Raw genomic sequence first — 17,206 nt, 5'->3', positions numbered from 1 at the left:
AACTCATCACCCCCAGGCCTGCCGGCAAAGCCAGGTTTTGACGGCTTTTCGGAAGGCCTGGAGAGAGGTGAGGGTCCGGATCCCTGCGGGGAGTTCGTTCCAGAGGGCCGGAGCTGCCACAGAGAAGGCCCTCCCCCAGGTAATAGCCAAGTGGCATTGGCTGGTAGATGGCACCCGGAGGAGGCCAACCCTGTGAGATCTAATGGGTCTGTGGGAGGTAATTGGCAGCAGGCGGTCTCTAGCATCAGTAGGAAATTAAAGGTGGGGCTGGAACTGGCTGGGAATTCTGGAAGGCACCACATTGGAGAAAGGGTGTAGGCATAATGCAAATGTTAGCATCAAAAAAGTGATGGTGGTTCCTTTTATGGTCTCTGCTTAATGTCAGATAATCTGAATCTGCAACACAATTTTCGGTTTCCAACTCATATTTGCTACGTTAATTATGTCCAGGAATTCAGATTCCTGGATTTCACAGTTGGATCATGCCAGGATTTTTCCATTCAGGGACAAACGAGCAGTCTGGAAGAGGTTTTCTCTGAAGTAAGCTCCACTCAGATTAGTGGGACTTACTGTCATATAAATGAGCATAAGGATGCTGCCTGTAGCTTCATTCTTGAACATATTTACTTGAGAGCAAGAAGCCGAGGTGGCGCAGTGGTTAGAGTGCTGTACTGCAGGCTACTTCAGCTGACTGCTAGTTCGGCAGTTCGGCTGTTCAAATCTCACCGGCTCAGGGTTGACTCAGCCTTCCATCCTTCCGAGGTGGGTAAAATGAGGACCCAGATTGTTGTTGGGGGCGATATGCTGACTCTGTAAACCGCTTAGAGAGGGCTGAAAGCCCTATGAAGCGGTATATAAGTCTAACTGCTATTGCTATTGCTATCTTTTCATGACTTACTAACTAACTAACCAGCATTAGACTTACAAAACCTAACAAGGTGTAGAATTAGCCAGTCAGGCACTTTTATCCTCTTATGCACAGATCATCGTACTGTATGCACAAATCTAAGCAGATAGTTCCGTGACCCGTCAAAACCGCGGTCCACAAAAGCGCGCTCGACGAAAGCGCGCATTTGACGTCATCACAGCGCGACAAAAAAAATTAAAAATTGAAATAAAAATAAAATTAAAGCAAGCCGATTCACATAAAGGTAAGGGTTAGGTTTAGGGTTAGGGTTAGGGTTAGGTTAAGGGTTAGGGTTAGGTTTAGAGCGTTAGGGTTACGTTTAGCGTTAGGTTAAGGGTTAGCGTTAGGTTTAGCGTTAGGTTAAGGGTTAGGTTTAGGGTTAGATTTAGGGTTAGGTTAAGGGTTAGGTTTAGGGTTAGGTTTAGGGTTAGGTTTGGGGGGGTTAGGGTAAGGTTTTCGCTTTATTTTTACATTTATCGATCACAGCGCGATGCTTTCCGCAGTTTTGTGGTGGAACCAATAGTTCTCCATTCTCCGTAAATATGTGTAAACATTGTGTTTACATAAAAAATGAAATAAGTACTGCCTTTGTGTGCTGAACCATTCATGATTATCTCAGTATTTGCAGACTCAGAGGCCTTGTCATGTGTCTCTCCCCTAAGGGCTGCAGACTTCCTGAACCAGGCAGGGTAGCTAAGAACTTCAGTCATCTGAAGGAAACTCCTGGGTTGCCTCCTTGTCCACTGCATTCTCCAGAAATCAGGTCTCGCATTGACGTCAGCGGATGCAAATACCCAGCCCTAAGCAAATGTTGATGCAAACTCCCGCTTCAATGGAGGCCTTGTGTGAGAGCTGGAACATGGGCTGAAAACGGAGGCCAAGTATCGGTTGAACAGGGGCCAGAATTCACCCTCCCCTGCTCCTCCTGAGCAGCTGGTCTGCCAGTGTCATGCGAGGAGACAGTGCCAGGCCACAGTGGTGCAAAAGAGATCGTGAAATCCTATTATTGAGCTTAGCTGGTTGACTTCACACACACACACACACACACACACCCCTTGCCCCATGAGAGATCTTCCCCAATACAGAATTGCAGTGGAGAGAGGAGATTTTTACAAAATGAGCAGATGGGGAGGACCCATACCAGCGTAGCTAGCTTGGCCCCATACCTTGGGGCTTTGGAACTGTTTCTGTGTTGGCAGAAGAAGTTGTGTGTGGTAGGCCAGCCTGAGAACTACTTGGATTTCATTCTTGGCTGTGGCACCAAAGCCGACTTGAGTGATTGGTAAGAAATGGCCAGAGTGACTCGTTGTTTGTGGCCGAGGGCTTAGAAGCAAAGCTTGTTGGTTGAGGTGAGGAAAGGAAAGGAGTCGGAACTCCTAAATTTATCCCCAACTTTTTATTCCGAATTTGCCTCAGCCGTAAAGATACACACGCACAGATGCTCACTTGCCTCAGACTCAGAAGGTACCCCGAGATCAGGGGTGGGTTTCTCGCCCCGTTCCAACCGGTTTGGTTGGAACGGGGCCGGCGGCGTCCTCGTGCACGTGCGCAGCGCACGCATGCGTACTAGCGTCTGTGCGATGCTCCAGCTGCTCCTGGAGGATCGCGCAGGCGCTGTATGCCTCCTGCGCATGCGTGGAAGCGCAGAACTCGTCAAAACCGGGTAAGGAACGCGGGCGGGCGAGTGGGCCCTTCGCCGTTCCCGGAAGTTACTTACTTCCGGGTTCGCCGACCAACCGGTTCGCGGGAACCGCCGCGATCTGGTTGAAACCCACCCCTGCCCGAGATGATAGAAATCCACAATACTGAGGAGGCAGGCTATCCTTCCAGATTCTCAAGCTCCCAGGCAAACCTTTGAATCTGCTTGGTCATTTATGAAAACAGATGAGATTGCAGATGGACTTGAGCTGTTTTGTTGCCACAGGAAAGCTAGTTCTTCCTTTAGATCGTCTTCCAGAGTCTGACCACCATCTCAGTCTAAGCAAAGGACGTCCCTCTGTATTTACCAAACATGGTAGAACTCTGGCTCCAGAGTTATCCCAAGCCTTTTCAGGTGAACTTGGAGGAAGATTTGAATATTGAGGAATCTGTTAAGAGGCAGTATTTGAAAGAGTTCGGCTGCATGGCAGTTAACTTGAATATTCTTTGTTGTCACAATCCTTCTTCCTAGTAACTCAGAACCCAGGACTCTAGAATGGTACCATAGCTTATGCCCTGCTTCCTCCCGGGGTCTGTTGCCCGCCCCTTTTCCACTCTGCCATGAGGCCCCCGTGCCGCTGCTTCTCCCGCAGGTACCATTGGGGCATAGCTCTGCCATGTCATGACGCGACTCCCTCCCAGTTCCCTGTCACTCTACGCCCTCCCCATTTTCTGCCTCCCCTAGGCTCCCCCAGTGTACGCCACCTCCCCCTGGGCAGGCTATCCCCTCCCCCTGCTCCGTACTCCCAGTGGGTGCCACCCACCCGTGACTTCTTGCCCTTGGAGACAGTCCTAGAAGAAGGTGGGGGAACAAGGCCCTCCACTCCTGAGGGTGAGTCTCCCCCACACAAACACAAAACTGCCCCACGTTATGTTTTGAGTCTTCCAGTCTAGAAACCTAAACTGAACAGTTTTCCTTCCATCTTCATAAACCTGGAGTATCTACAACAGGGGTGGGTTTCAACCGGTTCGCGGCGGTCCCCGCGAACCGGTTGGTCGGCGAACCCGGAAGTAAGTAACTTCCGGGAACGGCGAAGGGCCCGCCCGCCCGCCCGCCCGCACTCCTTACCCGGTTTTGACGAGTTCTGCGCTTCCACGCATGTGCAGGAGGCATACAGCGCCTGCGCGATCCTCCAGGAGCAGCTGGAGCATCGCACAGACGCTAGTACGCATGCGTGCATTGCGCGCGTGCACGAGGACGCCGCCGGCCCCGTTCCAACCGAACCGGTTGGAACGGGGCGAGAAACCCACCCCTGATGTACAGGAGACGAGAGTAGACTTTAAAAGAAGTAATTTTGCCATCTATCTTCAGGGTTGCGATGGAGAGTGAGCAGGATTGTTTTCACCACTACTTTGGCCTAATGTCCAGCATTATATTTCTCCCTTTCTTTCTCTAAAGGACTAATAGCAACTATTCATTTGTCTGGGGAAAAGTAAAAGACTGCAATCAGGGAACAGAATTAAGATGATGAATAAATCCTGCTTGACTGGTTTGTTTATTAGAAAAGGGGAATGCGCTGCCTTATTCCGATTCTGAGCACTTTTTTTAATTACATCTTTAATTATATGTGTATAAACAGAAGTCTTCTAGAAGATGGAATGTACGTTGATATAAGAAAAGAATCTCAGAATAGCACTGTATATAAAGAACATAAGAACTGGAAATTACGACTACTCATGCAGATCAGCCCCCTTTCATGCTACAGCTATTGCTGATAATAACCACTTTATTAAAGTAATTAAAAATAAATAAAAATAATTGCTTAACTGCCTAGTTTATTGGTACTCTCCAGTAGGTCCTTATAAGACACACACAAAATATTTGGATGGTTTTCTGGTCCTTTTGGGGGGTATTGCATAATTGGAACAGCCAGAGATCATGATGAGGCAGAATTAATAGCAATAGCAGTTAGACTTATATACCGCTTCATAGGGCTTTCAGCCCTCTCTAAGCAGTTTACAGAGTCAGCATATCTCCTCCACAGTCTGGGTCCTCATTTCACCCACCTTGGAAGGATGGAAGGCTGAGTCAACCTTGAGCCGGTGAGATTTGAACCGCTGAACTGCAGATAACAGTCAGCTGAAGTGGCCTGCAGTACTGCACCCTAACCACTGCGCCACCTCGCCTCTTGCCGACGTGGCGAATAAAATATCTGAATTATAGAAAACGGGAGTCTGCATATACCTTGAAGAACAATCATATCCTGAGGCTATTCAACTTTTAAAATAAAGGGGAGGGGGAAATGTATGAGGGCAACAAAGAAGGGGGGGGGAATATAAAAAGACAAATAACGTACACAATAAATGCACCTCCCAAGACTCCAGTAAGTATTAAGAAGTTTTAGGATAGTATCCAACATTCCTCCAGTACCCTGATTTACTAATGGGAAGTTTAAGCTACCAGGAATTAGGTTAAAATTCATTTTGCTCCATAAATTCTGAGCTTTCGTTCTTGGCATCTTTGAGACAGTAATGAAGCCATGTCATTTGGATGATGGGTGGAATGGAGATAAAATATTTGCGTCACAAATCCTGACACTTGGTCCAGAGGCTACTTCTCAGGTTCGCCTGGTGCACCAGTTGCGTCCCTACCTGAACCGGGAGCCTCTCACAACAGTCACTCGCGCCCTTGTGACCTCCAGACTGGACTACTGCAACGTGCTCTACATGGGGCAGCCCTTGAAGAGTATTCGGCGACTTCAGCTTGTCCAGAATGCAGCCGCGCGAGCGATTGTGGGTGCACCTCGGTTCACCCACGTAACACCTATCCTCCGCGAGCTGCACTGGCTGCCTATTGGTCTCCGGATACGCTTCAAGGTGCTAGTCGTCACTTATAAAGCCCTTCATGGTATTGAGCCGAGGTGGCGCAGTGGTTAAATGCAGCACTGCAGGCTACTTCAGCTGACTGCAGTTCTGTAGTTCGGCTGTTCAAATCTCACCGGCTCATGGTTGACTCAGCCTTCCATCCTTCCGAGGTGGGTAAAATGAGGACCCAGATTGTTGTTGGGGGCAATATGCTGACTCTGTAAACCGCTTAGAGAGGGCTGAAAGCCCTATGAAGCGGTATATAAGTAACTGCTATTGCTATATTGCTATTGGACCTGGGTACTTGAGAGAGCGCCTGCTGCCAATTACCTCCACTAGACCAATTAGATGCCACAGACTAGGCCTCCTCCGAATTCCATCCGCCGGCCAATGCCGACTGGTGACTACCCGGAGGAGAGCCTTCTCTGTGGCCGCTCCAACCCTCTGGAACGAACTCCCCGTGGAGATTCGTACCCTCACCACCCTCCAGGCCTTCCGCATAGCCCTTAAAACCTGGCTGTTCCGACAAGCCTGGGGCTAAAGATTCGCTGCCCCTATCTCGAATGGTATGATTGTTGTGCTTTTTTAACTATGTATAGTTTTGTGTTCTTGTTAAACTGTTTGTATCCCCCCTTCCCTTTTTGAGTTGTCAGCCGCCCTGAGTCCCCTTAGGGAACAGGGCGGCATACGAATGAAATAAAACTCTAAACTCTAAACTCTTTCTCAGTTGAGGTGGTTCTCTTCCAGGTTTTTCCCCCCATTGTCATTTCTCTCTCCAATGCAGTCTCGTTTTTCATCCACAGACAAGCAGAATGATGTGGATATCCCATCCCCAACACAGAAAGAGCGGGAGAAGAAGAAGCGGCAGCAACCCATGTGCCAGATCAGTGGGGTCAAGAAACTCACGCACAGTTCCAGCCTGACCAATTCCAGCATTCCCCGCTTTGGGGTGAAAACAGATCAAGAAGAGCTGCTCAGTAAGGTGAGCATTTAGCATGATAAAAAAAAAGAGGGGAGGGGAGAGTGAAGGAAGACTGTGCCCATCTTTTGCAAAGGATGACTTGGAAATTGTGGCTGGCGCTTCTAACAGTCCCTAGACTCTGAGAAAAGTGCCAGCCTTAATACATTTTATTTAGGTTGATTTTATAGCAATAGCAGTTAGACTTATATACCGCTTCATAGGGCTTTCAGCCCTCTCTAAGCGGTTTACAGAGTCAGCATATCGCCCCCACAGTCTGGGTCCTCATTTCACCCACCTCGGAAGGATGGAAGGCTGAGTCAACCTTGAGCCTGGTGAGATTTGAACCGCCGAACTGCAGATAACAGTCAGCTGAAGTAGCCTGCAGTACTGCACTCTACCCACTGCGCCACCTCGGCTCTTTTCAGAGGCAACTTCTGCCTTTGACGAGATGCAAAAGTATTTTCATCTCAAGATTGTTTTGTTTTTAAGGCAGCATTCCCCCCCCCACGCCCCCAAACAGGATATTGAACTGGTTCACTTCCTCATAATTTTAGCACATTTGACAAAAAGATTTAACTATCACCGAGTTTAGTGTATTCCTGTTTCATTTGGATTGAAAGCTTCTGCATATTTCTCCAACACAAGATATTTCTTTTTTATTTATTTGTTTATTTATTTGTGGGCCATCCTAAACAAATTACCCGAGCTATTTTACAACAAAGGAACCAAAAGAAAGAACCATGACTGGAGAAAAATAAACAATACAAACACTTGTGTGCAGAAAAATGAATACAGAATTAAGTGCTCCTAACCAGCAACCAGTGGATGTTTGATAACATGTAAACCGTTTTAAGTTTTTGCTAAAGAAGGTGCCATTTATTTATTTAAAACATTTATAGAGTTGAATGTCTTATCAGTCACCCAAGCCATGGTTGTGGTTTTTTCAAGAGGCAACTGGGCTTTCTTGTTTTTCTTTGGAAACATTTAGCTTCTCAACCAATAAGCTTCTTCAGCTCTGACTGGATGGTGGGGATTTATATTCCTTGCAGACAGCTGGTCATTTGCATTCGACTACAGCAGTGGTTCCCAAACTTGGCAACTTTAAGACTTGTGGACTTCAACTCCCAGAATTCTCCAGCTGGAGAATTCTGGGAGTTGAAGTCCACAAGTCTTAAAGTTGCCAAGTTTGGGAACCACTGGACTACAGGAACCATTTGCGGTTCAGTTTGAGTTGCAAAAAACACAGACTCTTCCCCAACAGCCTGCGCATGGGACACAGATCAGAAAACATCCTACAGAAAGCACAGCTCTGCAACATAGTCCTTTTAGCAGTTCCAAGAAGGTTCCATCCCCATTTAGCAATAGCAATAGCAGTTAGACTTATATACCGCTTCATAGGGCTTTCAGCCCTCTCTAAGCGGTTTACAGAGTCAGCGTATTGCCCCCAACAACAATCCGGGTCCTCATTTTACCCACCTCGGAAGGATGGAAGGCTGAGTCAACCCTGAGCCGGTGAGATTTGAACAGCCGAACTGCTGAACTGCAGTCAGCTGAAGTAGCCTGCAGTCCTGCACTCTAACCACTGCGCCACCTCGGCTTCCTAAAGTGACCCTGAGGACACAGAACAAACCACCAAGTGGTCTCGATGACTCTGTAAAAATAATGCAAATGACCAGCTGTCTGCAAGGAATATAAATCAACACAATACTCACTTGTTATCCTGGAATGATTGTAAAAGACCAGTTCAAAAATAACTTTCTTGGCTTAATAAATCATAATTCATTAAACAAGTAACAATCCCTTCCATTCTTGTCTTTGTTCTTTCAGTCCCAGTCAGTTCGCTGTAACTGCTAATGACATCCAAAACTGCGAATATTATCAGAATTCTAAACCGAGTGCAGGGTGAGCAAAAGAGTATAGGCTTGAAATTTGCAATCCAGAAATATTATGCATGAACAAGGGAAAACACCTCTTTCCAGAAATGTGGAGTCTTTATAACTGCTTCACCGATTTCCACTAAATGTCCTCTTAAAAAAACTGATCAATACTGTCACGTGGCAAGTCAATAGGATTATTAGGCCGCTAGCTAGCTTATAGTTTTAGGTAAACTAATTTGGAATGGTGCAGAATCTCCTGCCATGGGCAGGGAGTTCGACTTGAAGACCTCCAAGGTCCTTCCATCCCTATTATTAGCAGTAGCAATAACAGTTAGACTTATATACCGCTTCATAGGGCTTTCAGCCCTCTCTAAGCGGTTTACAGAGTCAGCATATCGCCCCCAACAATCCGGGTCCTCATTTCACCCAGCTCGGAAGGATGGAAGGCTGAGTCAACCTTGAGCCGGTGAGATTAGAACCGCTGAACTGCAGATAACAGTCAGCTGAAGTGGCCTGCAGTACTGCACCCCAACCACTGCGCCACCTCGGCTCTTCTTATTCTATGTTTTAATTATATTTTCATATTCCTATAGATATAGTTCATATCTAATTAGATACATCATTAGATAATACCTATTTAGATTCACCCCAATTATTTTTGCAATATTAAATACAAAAATAAAGACAGACTGCCACATAGCAATCAGTTTTATTCAAAGAAATTGCATTTTATGAATTGAATCAAACAATTTTGAATTACCCTTGGTCTTTTCTCTGTATTTCCATAGTGTACAAGTCTTCGTTTTTCTTATTTTACTCCGTTTGTACTAGCAAATTATGCCTCATTTCTTGTAGGCTACATCAGTATTGATTTCCGGTGACCACACTCAGATAACCAAACCTTGTATTATTGAGAAAAAGCATTATAAGTTGAATGAAATTACTTTGTTCCTTTTTCTATATAAATGAGTAATTAAACCAGGAAATCCTTGCTTGGTTCCTCATGTTCTCCAAGCCAAGAAACTGGTTGATACTCTCTAAGCAAACCAAAATATGAAGCTAACATTTATTTTTAGCTTAATGTCTGGACTTGTTCGGAAAAGATTTGTACTTCTTAATGTATGCATTATTTGTATTCTGGAATATATCTGAAACGTTTTAAACTGTAGACTTAGCTTTCCATCTTTCACAAAAAAGGAGATGAAACAATTGTTCATTCACATCTCGTTTTATTGAGCTGAGAATTGATTGCTCAAATGTAATCCAGGAAAATAAGCAAGACAGAACTTGTTAACTAAAGGAACTTTTTGAATAAGGTCCATCTGGTGCAGAACAGACATGGGCTACAATTATAAAGAATAAATAATTTTTAGAAAGCATTTGCTATTTAGGTGGTAATGCACTACTTCATAATCAAAGGTTATCAGAAAAGCATGTTCCATTGAGAGAAAAAGAGATAGATGACAATATTATGCAATCTAGGTTTTTGTTTGCTTCAGAAAAAATTCTTGTTTTGCTTTTGAGCCCAGGGAATATTTTAGAAAATTGTGGTGGAACTGGACTATTTATGATCCTTTTATCTCAGCATTTGAGATCAATGAAAATAAAAGAAACATTGCCTGGTTTTGTGTTTAGGCCGAACTTAATGAGAATTCACACTAGATGACATTTTTAAGTGCTATAGACTTTCCCAATGGGTTTTCTTGATCTTACGCTTGAAGAATGACATTTCAGATTCTAGTGGCATAGCAAAGAAAATATAGTAGGTTTGATTTCTTCATCTGCCATTCTCTCTGTCCTCCTGGATTCTTTAGCTTGACATCCATTGTGCCAAAAATTCACCGACTTCTTCCCCTGTGGCTTCCTCTAGGAACTGGAATATCTAAACAAGTGGGGCCTTAACATTTTCCGGGTTGCTGACTATTCCAACAATCGGTCGCTCAGCTGCATCATGTATACAATATTCCAGGTAAGCTTTGCAGAGGCCGCTATTCTCTCTCCTGCTAGCTATGCACATGGCCCACACATATCAGTCCCATGTCTGGTTTGGTCCAGTGATACTATTGAGAAAGAAACCTGAGAATGCTATACAGTCTTATCAGTTTGAAGCCTGACCTTTTTAAAAGAAATTCACTCTCCAAATTATTTCAACGAAATATCGAGTTGGGTACAGAAATGAGTCAAAAAGCAACGTATGCAACAGAGGTGGGGTTCCTACCAGTTCGCACCAGTTCGCTAGAACCGGTTCGTCAAATCTACCGAAACGGTTAGAAGAGGTTCCACCAGTGGACCCGGAAAGCAGGCCACACCTACAGAAGAGGTTCCAAAATTTTTTAAAACCCACCACTGACAAACAGACACAAACACACACACAGAGACAGATTGACAGACAGACAGACAGACTCACACAGAGAGAGAAAGAGAAAGAAAGGAAGAAAGAAATAAATAAAAAAAAGAAAAAAGAAAGAAAAAGTGAGAGAGATGAAAGAAAAAAAGGAAAAAGGGACAGAGAGACAAAAGGAAGGGGAGAGAGAGAGAGAGAGAGAACACATGGCCGGCAAGCCACTCCCCCCAGGTCACATGGCCAGCAAGCCACTCCCACAAAGGAGGCCACACCCACAGAGTAGGTTCGAAAAAAGTTTGAAACCCACCACTGGTATGCAACAATATGGAGCCAGGCTAATTTATTATGTGGGCAGCATCCTAAGCATTTTAATAGAAGAAAGAAAGCATTTTGTGCCTTGATTTGAGGTTCAGCTGCACCTTCTGAGATCTATCACCCTGGATTCTGAGGGGTGGGGCTTCCAGGTTCTTTCCCTACAGGGAAAAATATAATCAGAAGTGTAGCCAAGAACTGCTTGTCCTCTTTGTAGAGAGAAAGTGCCTTCAAAAAGTAGTTCGTCTATGATTAATTGTTCAACCTGACAACCTGATGAGACTAAAACAGCCATAATCCCAGCCAGCATGGGCAAAGTACTGAAAAATCGACAGCCACACGTTTGGGGGAGTTTTAATCTCGAGAGAATTTGGTGTTTTTTTTTCATGAACCTGCAAAGGTGCTAACTTTGCATTAATCTCCCAAAGCACTAGCTGGCTGGAGGTTAGGATTAGAGTTAGAGTTAGGAGAGATGGTGGGATTATTTTTGCTTTTATTCACGTACAGCACTTCATATAAATGCACGCAAAGTAATAACGATGCCTGGGAAGCAAGTCTGCTGTATCCCGTGTGGTTTCAAAGCATGGGAAGGGTGGATCTAGATTCATGGGGGTGGTAGAGGTAGCTCTTGTTCATTGCTTCCTGGTATAATTGTTGCTTAGGACCGAGAGTATATCGCACAGTTCTCCTTTTCAAGGGCTCACTTTTCGGTTCCACCACAAAACCGCGTTCGACTAAAGCGCGCTCGATGAAACCGCGTAGCTGACGTCATCACAGTGTGACGAAAAAAGCACGCTGTAAACGCTAAAGCTAAAATTAACCCCTAAACCGAAACTAACCCCCCTAAACCTAATCCTAAACCTAACCCTAAACCTAACCCTTAACCTAACCCTAAACCTAACCCTTAACCTAACGCTAAACCTAATCCTAACCCTTAACCTAACCCTAAACCTAACTCTAACCCTTAACCTAACCCTAACCCTAACCCTTAACCTAACCCTAAACCTAACCCTTAACCTAACCCTAACCCTAACCCTTAACCTAACCCTAAACCTAACCCTTACCTTAACTTGAATTGGCTTGCTTTCAAAGCGCTATTTAAAGCGCCCTTTTTTCTCCGCGGTCGCTGTTGTCGCCCTGCTGATGACGTCAGCGACGCGGTTTAATCGGACACGCTTTAGTGGAGCGCGGTTTTTTCGTGCCACGCACTTTTCAGGAGCCAGTGTCCACAGAAGAAGCTGCGAACCGTCGCTTTACTATTTCAACCACTGATTTCCTTTTTCTTTCTTTCCCCATAGGAAAGAGACTTGCTGAAAACTTTTAAGATCCCCGTGGACACGTTAGTCACTTATATCATGACACTAGAAGACCACTACCATGCTGACGTGGCCTACCACAACAGTCTCCATGCTGCTGATGTCACTCAATCTACGCACGTCCTCCTATCTACACCGGCCTTGGATGTAAGTCATGATCTGTTGCAGTTAGGAAATGTGGGGATCCGACACCACTGTTGCTTCAGCCTCTCTGAAGGGCTGGGTTTCCAGAGTCCCAAAAGATGGAGAGTTTCTCTACTTTTCCCTGTTTCATTTGGAACAGCAGTGGGAGACAGATGAACTTACAACTGATTGATTGTTATGACTTGTATTATAGCAATAGCACTCAGATTTGTATACTGAGCCGAGGTGGCGCAGTGGTTAGAGTGCTGTACTGCAGGCCACTTCAGCTGACTGTTATCTGCAGTTCAGCTGTTCAAATCTCACCGGTTCAAGGTTGACTCAGCCTTCCATCCTTCCGAGGTGGGTGAAATGAGGACCTGGATTGTTGTTGGGGGCAATATGCTGACTCTGTAAACCGCTTAGAGAGGGCTGAAAGCCCTATGAAGCGGTATATAAGTCTAACTACTATTGCTATTGCTATACCGCTTCACGGTGCTTTACAGCCCTCTCTGTTTATGCTTTATAATATCCATCATACCAGGTATTATGCTTCCATTATAAAATTTTATTATGCCTGTGAAACACTGAATCTTGCGGAACTTTTATAAATGATTACTATCGCTTTGAGCGGTAGTGGATCACTATCCAGGGTGGCCACACACATATTTGATTGATTGATTTGATTGATTTTATTATATTTATATGCCACCCTTTTCCCCCGAAGGGGACTCAGGGCGGCTCACAATTCAAATCAGGGAAGGGGGGTACAGACAAAAAATAAAAAGATGAAACATAACAATACATAATTTAAAAACACACAACAGTCATACCATTCGAGGCGGGGGGGCAAAAGCTCTTTAGCCCCAGGCCTGTCAGAACAGCCAGGTTTTAAGGGCTTTGTGGAAGGCCTGGAGGGTGGTGAGGGTTCGAATCTCCACGGGGAGCTCGTTCCAGAGGGTCGGAGCAGCCACAGAGAAGGCTCTCCTCTGGGTAGTCGCCAGTCGGCATTGGCCAGCGGATGGAATTCGGAGGAGGCCTAGTCTGTGGGATCTAATCGGTCTAGTGGAGGTGATTTTGGGGGGGGGGGATCCAAATTCTAACCCCAGTTAATTCCTTTTTTATCTCCTGGCAGCAGTTCTTCCATGAAACAGACATCAGGCAATTCATTCCCTTTCCCCTTTACAGGCTGTCTTCACTGACCTGGAGATCTTGGCTGCAATCTTCGCGGCTGCCATTCATGATGTGGATCATCCTGGTGTCTCCAACCAATTTCTGATCAACACCAGTGAGTGAAGGCCACACTGAACATAAGTGCAAGGGGGTGGGGGGGGAGTGGCAAGGAGTGGTGGGTTTATGTATGTTCACAGCCAGGATCTATGTGTCTTGCATACAGGTTAATCTAGATAGAAAGGTGTTCTGACCCCCTCCTCCGTCCAGTAACGAATGCCGAGACAAGCTTAACTGGAAAGTACTTTAATAGCAAGACACCAAGACCTCGGTGTCTGAAAGCCAAGCAGAACAAACAGATAAGGGACCTTGGCAGCAACTCAGACAAACTCAGGCAGCAATAAACCCAGATAAGCCGTGGCAGCAATCCAGCCTGCCAAGCTCACAGTAATGTCCTCCGACATTCAATCCTGCGTTGACTTCTACAAAGAGGGCCGTGTGTACAAGTAGCTTTTTATAGTCTGGAGAGGAGCCTAATGACCAGCAGCTGAGTACAATCACCTCCTGTAATCGCATAATTGTTCCTGACGCCTAGTAGCTCTTCGATGGCATGCATCCAGGAACAACTCACTGCTGGCTTCTGGATCACTCTCCCTTGTCTTCTCCCCACTGGTCCAAGGCTCAGGTACCTCAAAAACCATGCCTTCCCTCCCCGTTTCAATGGCAGCCGAAAAGCAGGCAGCAAAACAGAGGCTTCTGTTGGCCCTATCTAACCCAGCTAAAAGTCTAATGTCTTTGCACTTCTAGCCTGTAGATAATTGTCTTATGGAATTTGCCTCAGGTGGGTTCTGTGCTCTGAAAAAGTCAGTCAAGAAAATGGATGAGTTAACTCTTAAGAGGAATTAATCCATTTATTAAATCTAATGCTATTTTTCTAGCTTAAATGCTTAAGTTTTAGGTAGATGGAGGTCCGTGTTAGTGAGAAGCATCAGGTGGAATTTGAGAATACAATAGAATCCATCTTTCTTATCCTGCTACCCAAGCCCGTTTTTTGCTCAGTATTTTCCCAAAATGCCAATGAATGAATATTATTGACTAATATAAAATAAACTCAGTTTAGAACTTTGGGGGCATGGCACGACAAAACCGCGCTCGACTAAAGTGCGCCCGATTAAACCGCGTCGCTGACGTCATCAACAGGGCGACAACAGCGAGCTTGGAGAAAGAAGGGCGCTTTAAATAGCGCTTTGAAAGCAAGCCGATTCAACTTAAGGTAAGGCTTAGGTTTAGGGTTAGCTTTAGGGTTAGCTTTAGTGTTAGGTTAAGGGTTAGGTTTAGGGTTAGGTTAAGGGTTAGGCTTAGGTTTAGGGTTAGGTTAAGGGTTAGGATTAGGTTTAGGGTTAGGTTAAGGGTTAGGTTTAGGGTTAGGTTAAGGGTTAGGTTTAGGGTTAGGTTTAGGATTAGGTTTAGGGGGGTTAGGTTTAGGTTTAGGGGTTAATTTTAGGTTTAGCGTTTACAGCGTGCTTCTGTCTCCGCGCTGTTGTCGCCCTGTGATGATGTCAGCTATGCGGTTTCGTCGAGCGCCCTTTAGTCGAACGCGGTTTTGTGGTGGAACCCTTTGGGGGACTCTTAAGGCACAGGACTGCATATAAATAAAAGAAAATATAAAATGGTAAAACTGGCATTCTTACGTCAAAATAGAATAGAACACCTAAGTCATCGTTATACATCAGTGCAGATGGACTTTTTCATTATGTTACAGATGAAAGAAGTACTGATATTGGGAGTGAGGAAGGGCACACAGAGCCAGCATTGAGGATGGGAAGGAAAAGAAAATTCTACGATTTTCCTAGTCTGTTGCATTGAAAAAGGAAACTGCCCTAGAATGACGGAAAAACAGAAATTACATAAACTTTAGAAAGAGCGTTTGAAATCTAAGATGCTGCTGTTGTCTCATCCAACAAATTTCCCAGCTAGAATAACAGGACAAAATTGTTTTGCTCTGCTCTTTTTGATAGAGATAGTGCTTAATTGGGATTTACCTGATCTTTGAGTTGTGCAGATGTGTTTCATCAAGCCATAATAGTGTGCAAAGGGCAGCCAGAAGAAATGAAAGGGTCTTGAGACCAAAGAGGTAGCAGTGTATAAAATATATGTATGTAAGAGAGAGGGGAGAGAAAGATCAGCTACTGGATGTAAGAATTCTATGAGTTAAAAGTTGTAGCAAATACGGAATGCATTAGAATGGGAAAAAATTATTCTGTAAAAGGTGTTCCATTTTGTCAGCCCTCTGGATTCAAAAGAGGTAGTGATTTTTCATGGAATGTTGCTATGTTTCTTTGCTTGCTTTTTATCGATTTATTTTTCCTTCCATTCAATCATATCCATTTTCAAAGACTTCCCTGCAGTTTTCTTGGTAAGGTATTTTAGGAGTGGTTTGTCATTGCTTCCCACCTAGAGCTGAAAGTGACTGGCTTAAGATTACCCAGGTGACTTTGTGCTTAAGGTAGGTTCCCCGACAAAAGGGCGAACGACAAAACTGCGCCCGACTAAACCGCGGTGACAAAACCGCGTGTTCTAATGTGTTCTCGCGTGTTCTCGCTCCGACGAATGAGCGCTGAATCGCGCTGACAACAGCGCGGCGACAGAAGCGCGCTGTAAAACTAAACCTAACCCTAAACCTAAATCTAACCCTAAACCTAAATCTAACCCTAAACGTAACGCTAACCCTAACCCTAGACGTAACGCTAAACCTAACCCTAAACCTAACTCTAAACCTAACCCTAAACCTAACCCTTACCTTAAGTTAAATTGGCTTTCTGCCGACGCGCTGTTGTAAAGCGCCCTTCTGTCTCCACGCTGTTGTCACCGCGCTGATGACCTCGCGGTTTTAGCAACGCGGTTTAGTCGGGCGCGGTTTTGTCGTTCGCCCTTTTGTCGGGTCATGGTCTCCTGGTTTTTAGCCTAATGACTTAACCACTATACCAAACAGGCTCTCAAATGTGTTTTTTTTAAAATTAGACAGACAGATAATCTGACGTGTTCCGCCTGCTGCTTGAAACACCGTTGGCCATACTTCCATGAGCAAATAAAACTCTCCTATTCTCCATAACCCTCTCATCATCTATGTCCCTTCCTTTCAGATTCCGAGCTAGCATTGATGTACAACGATGAGTCTGTTCTGGAGAACCACCACCTAGCTGTGGGTTTCAAGTTGCTGCAGGAAGAGAACTGTGACATCTTCCAGAACCTGAGCAAGAGACAGAGACAGACCTTGCGCAAGATGGTCATTGACATGGTGAGCTTGGGATGGAGGTGGGACTGGTTCCTGTGAAAAACCTGCCTCTTATCTCCTGCAGCATTTCCAATTAGACGTCCCATCCTCCTTTAATGGGAGAAACCTAATCCTTCTTGGAAGAGTCTGGATGATACTTTATATGGAAGAAATATTTCATATTTCTGGCAGACCATATGTAACATGGGAAGACTGGATTACTGTAATGCGCTCTACCTGAAAAGTGTTCGGAGACTACAATTAGTCCAGAATGCAGCCGCGCGAGCAATATTGGGTGTACCAAGGTACACCCACACTACACCTATCCTCCGAGAGCTGCACTGGCTTCCCGTTGATCTCCGAGCACGATTCAAGGTGCTGGTTATCACCTTTAAAGCCCTACATGGCCTAGGACCCGGATA

At 45.1% G+C, this 17,206-nt stretch overlaps 1 protein-coding gene across 1 annotated transcript in view; it reads left to right on the top strand.

Moving 5' to 3' along the window:
* Positions 1–17,206, top strand: part of PDE4A (phosphodiesterase 4A) — a 113,943-nt gene that overhangs the window by 88,904 nt on the left and 7,833 nt on the right. The window contains exons 8-12 of the mRNA XM_032238972.1: positions 6,214–6,392; positions 10,119–10,217; positions 12,203–12,367; positions 13,529–13,628; positions 16,654–16,808. Coding sequence (XP_032094863.1) covers positions 6,214–6,392; positions 10,119–10,217; positions 12,203–12,367; positions 13,529–13,628; positions 16,654–16,808 — 698 coding nt within the window. The remainder of the gene's footprint in view (positions 1–6,213; positions 6,393–10,118; positions 10,218–12,202; positions 12,368–13,528; positions 13,629–16,653; positions 16,809–17,206) is intronic.

The sequence above is a fragment of the Thamnophis elegans genome, chromosome 2, assembly GCF_009769535.1.
Source record: "Thamnophis elegans isolate rThaEle1 chromosome 2, rThaEle1.pri, whole genome shotgun sequence".
Taxonomy (NCBI): Eukaryota; Metazoa; Chordata; class Lepidosauria; order Squamata; family Colubridae; genus Thamnophis; species Thamnophis elegans.
This window is presented reverse-complemented; position numbering and strand designations above follow the sequence as displayed.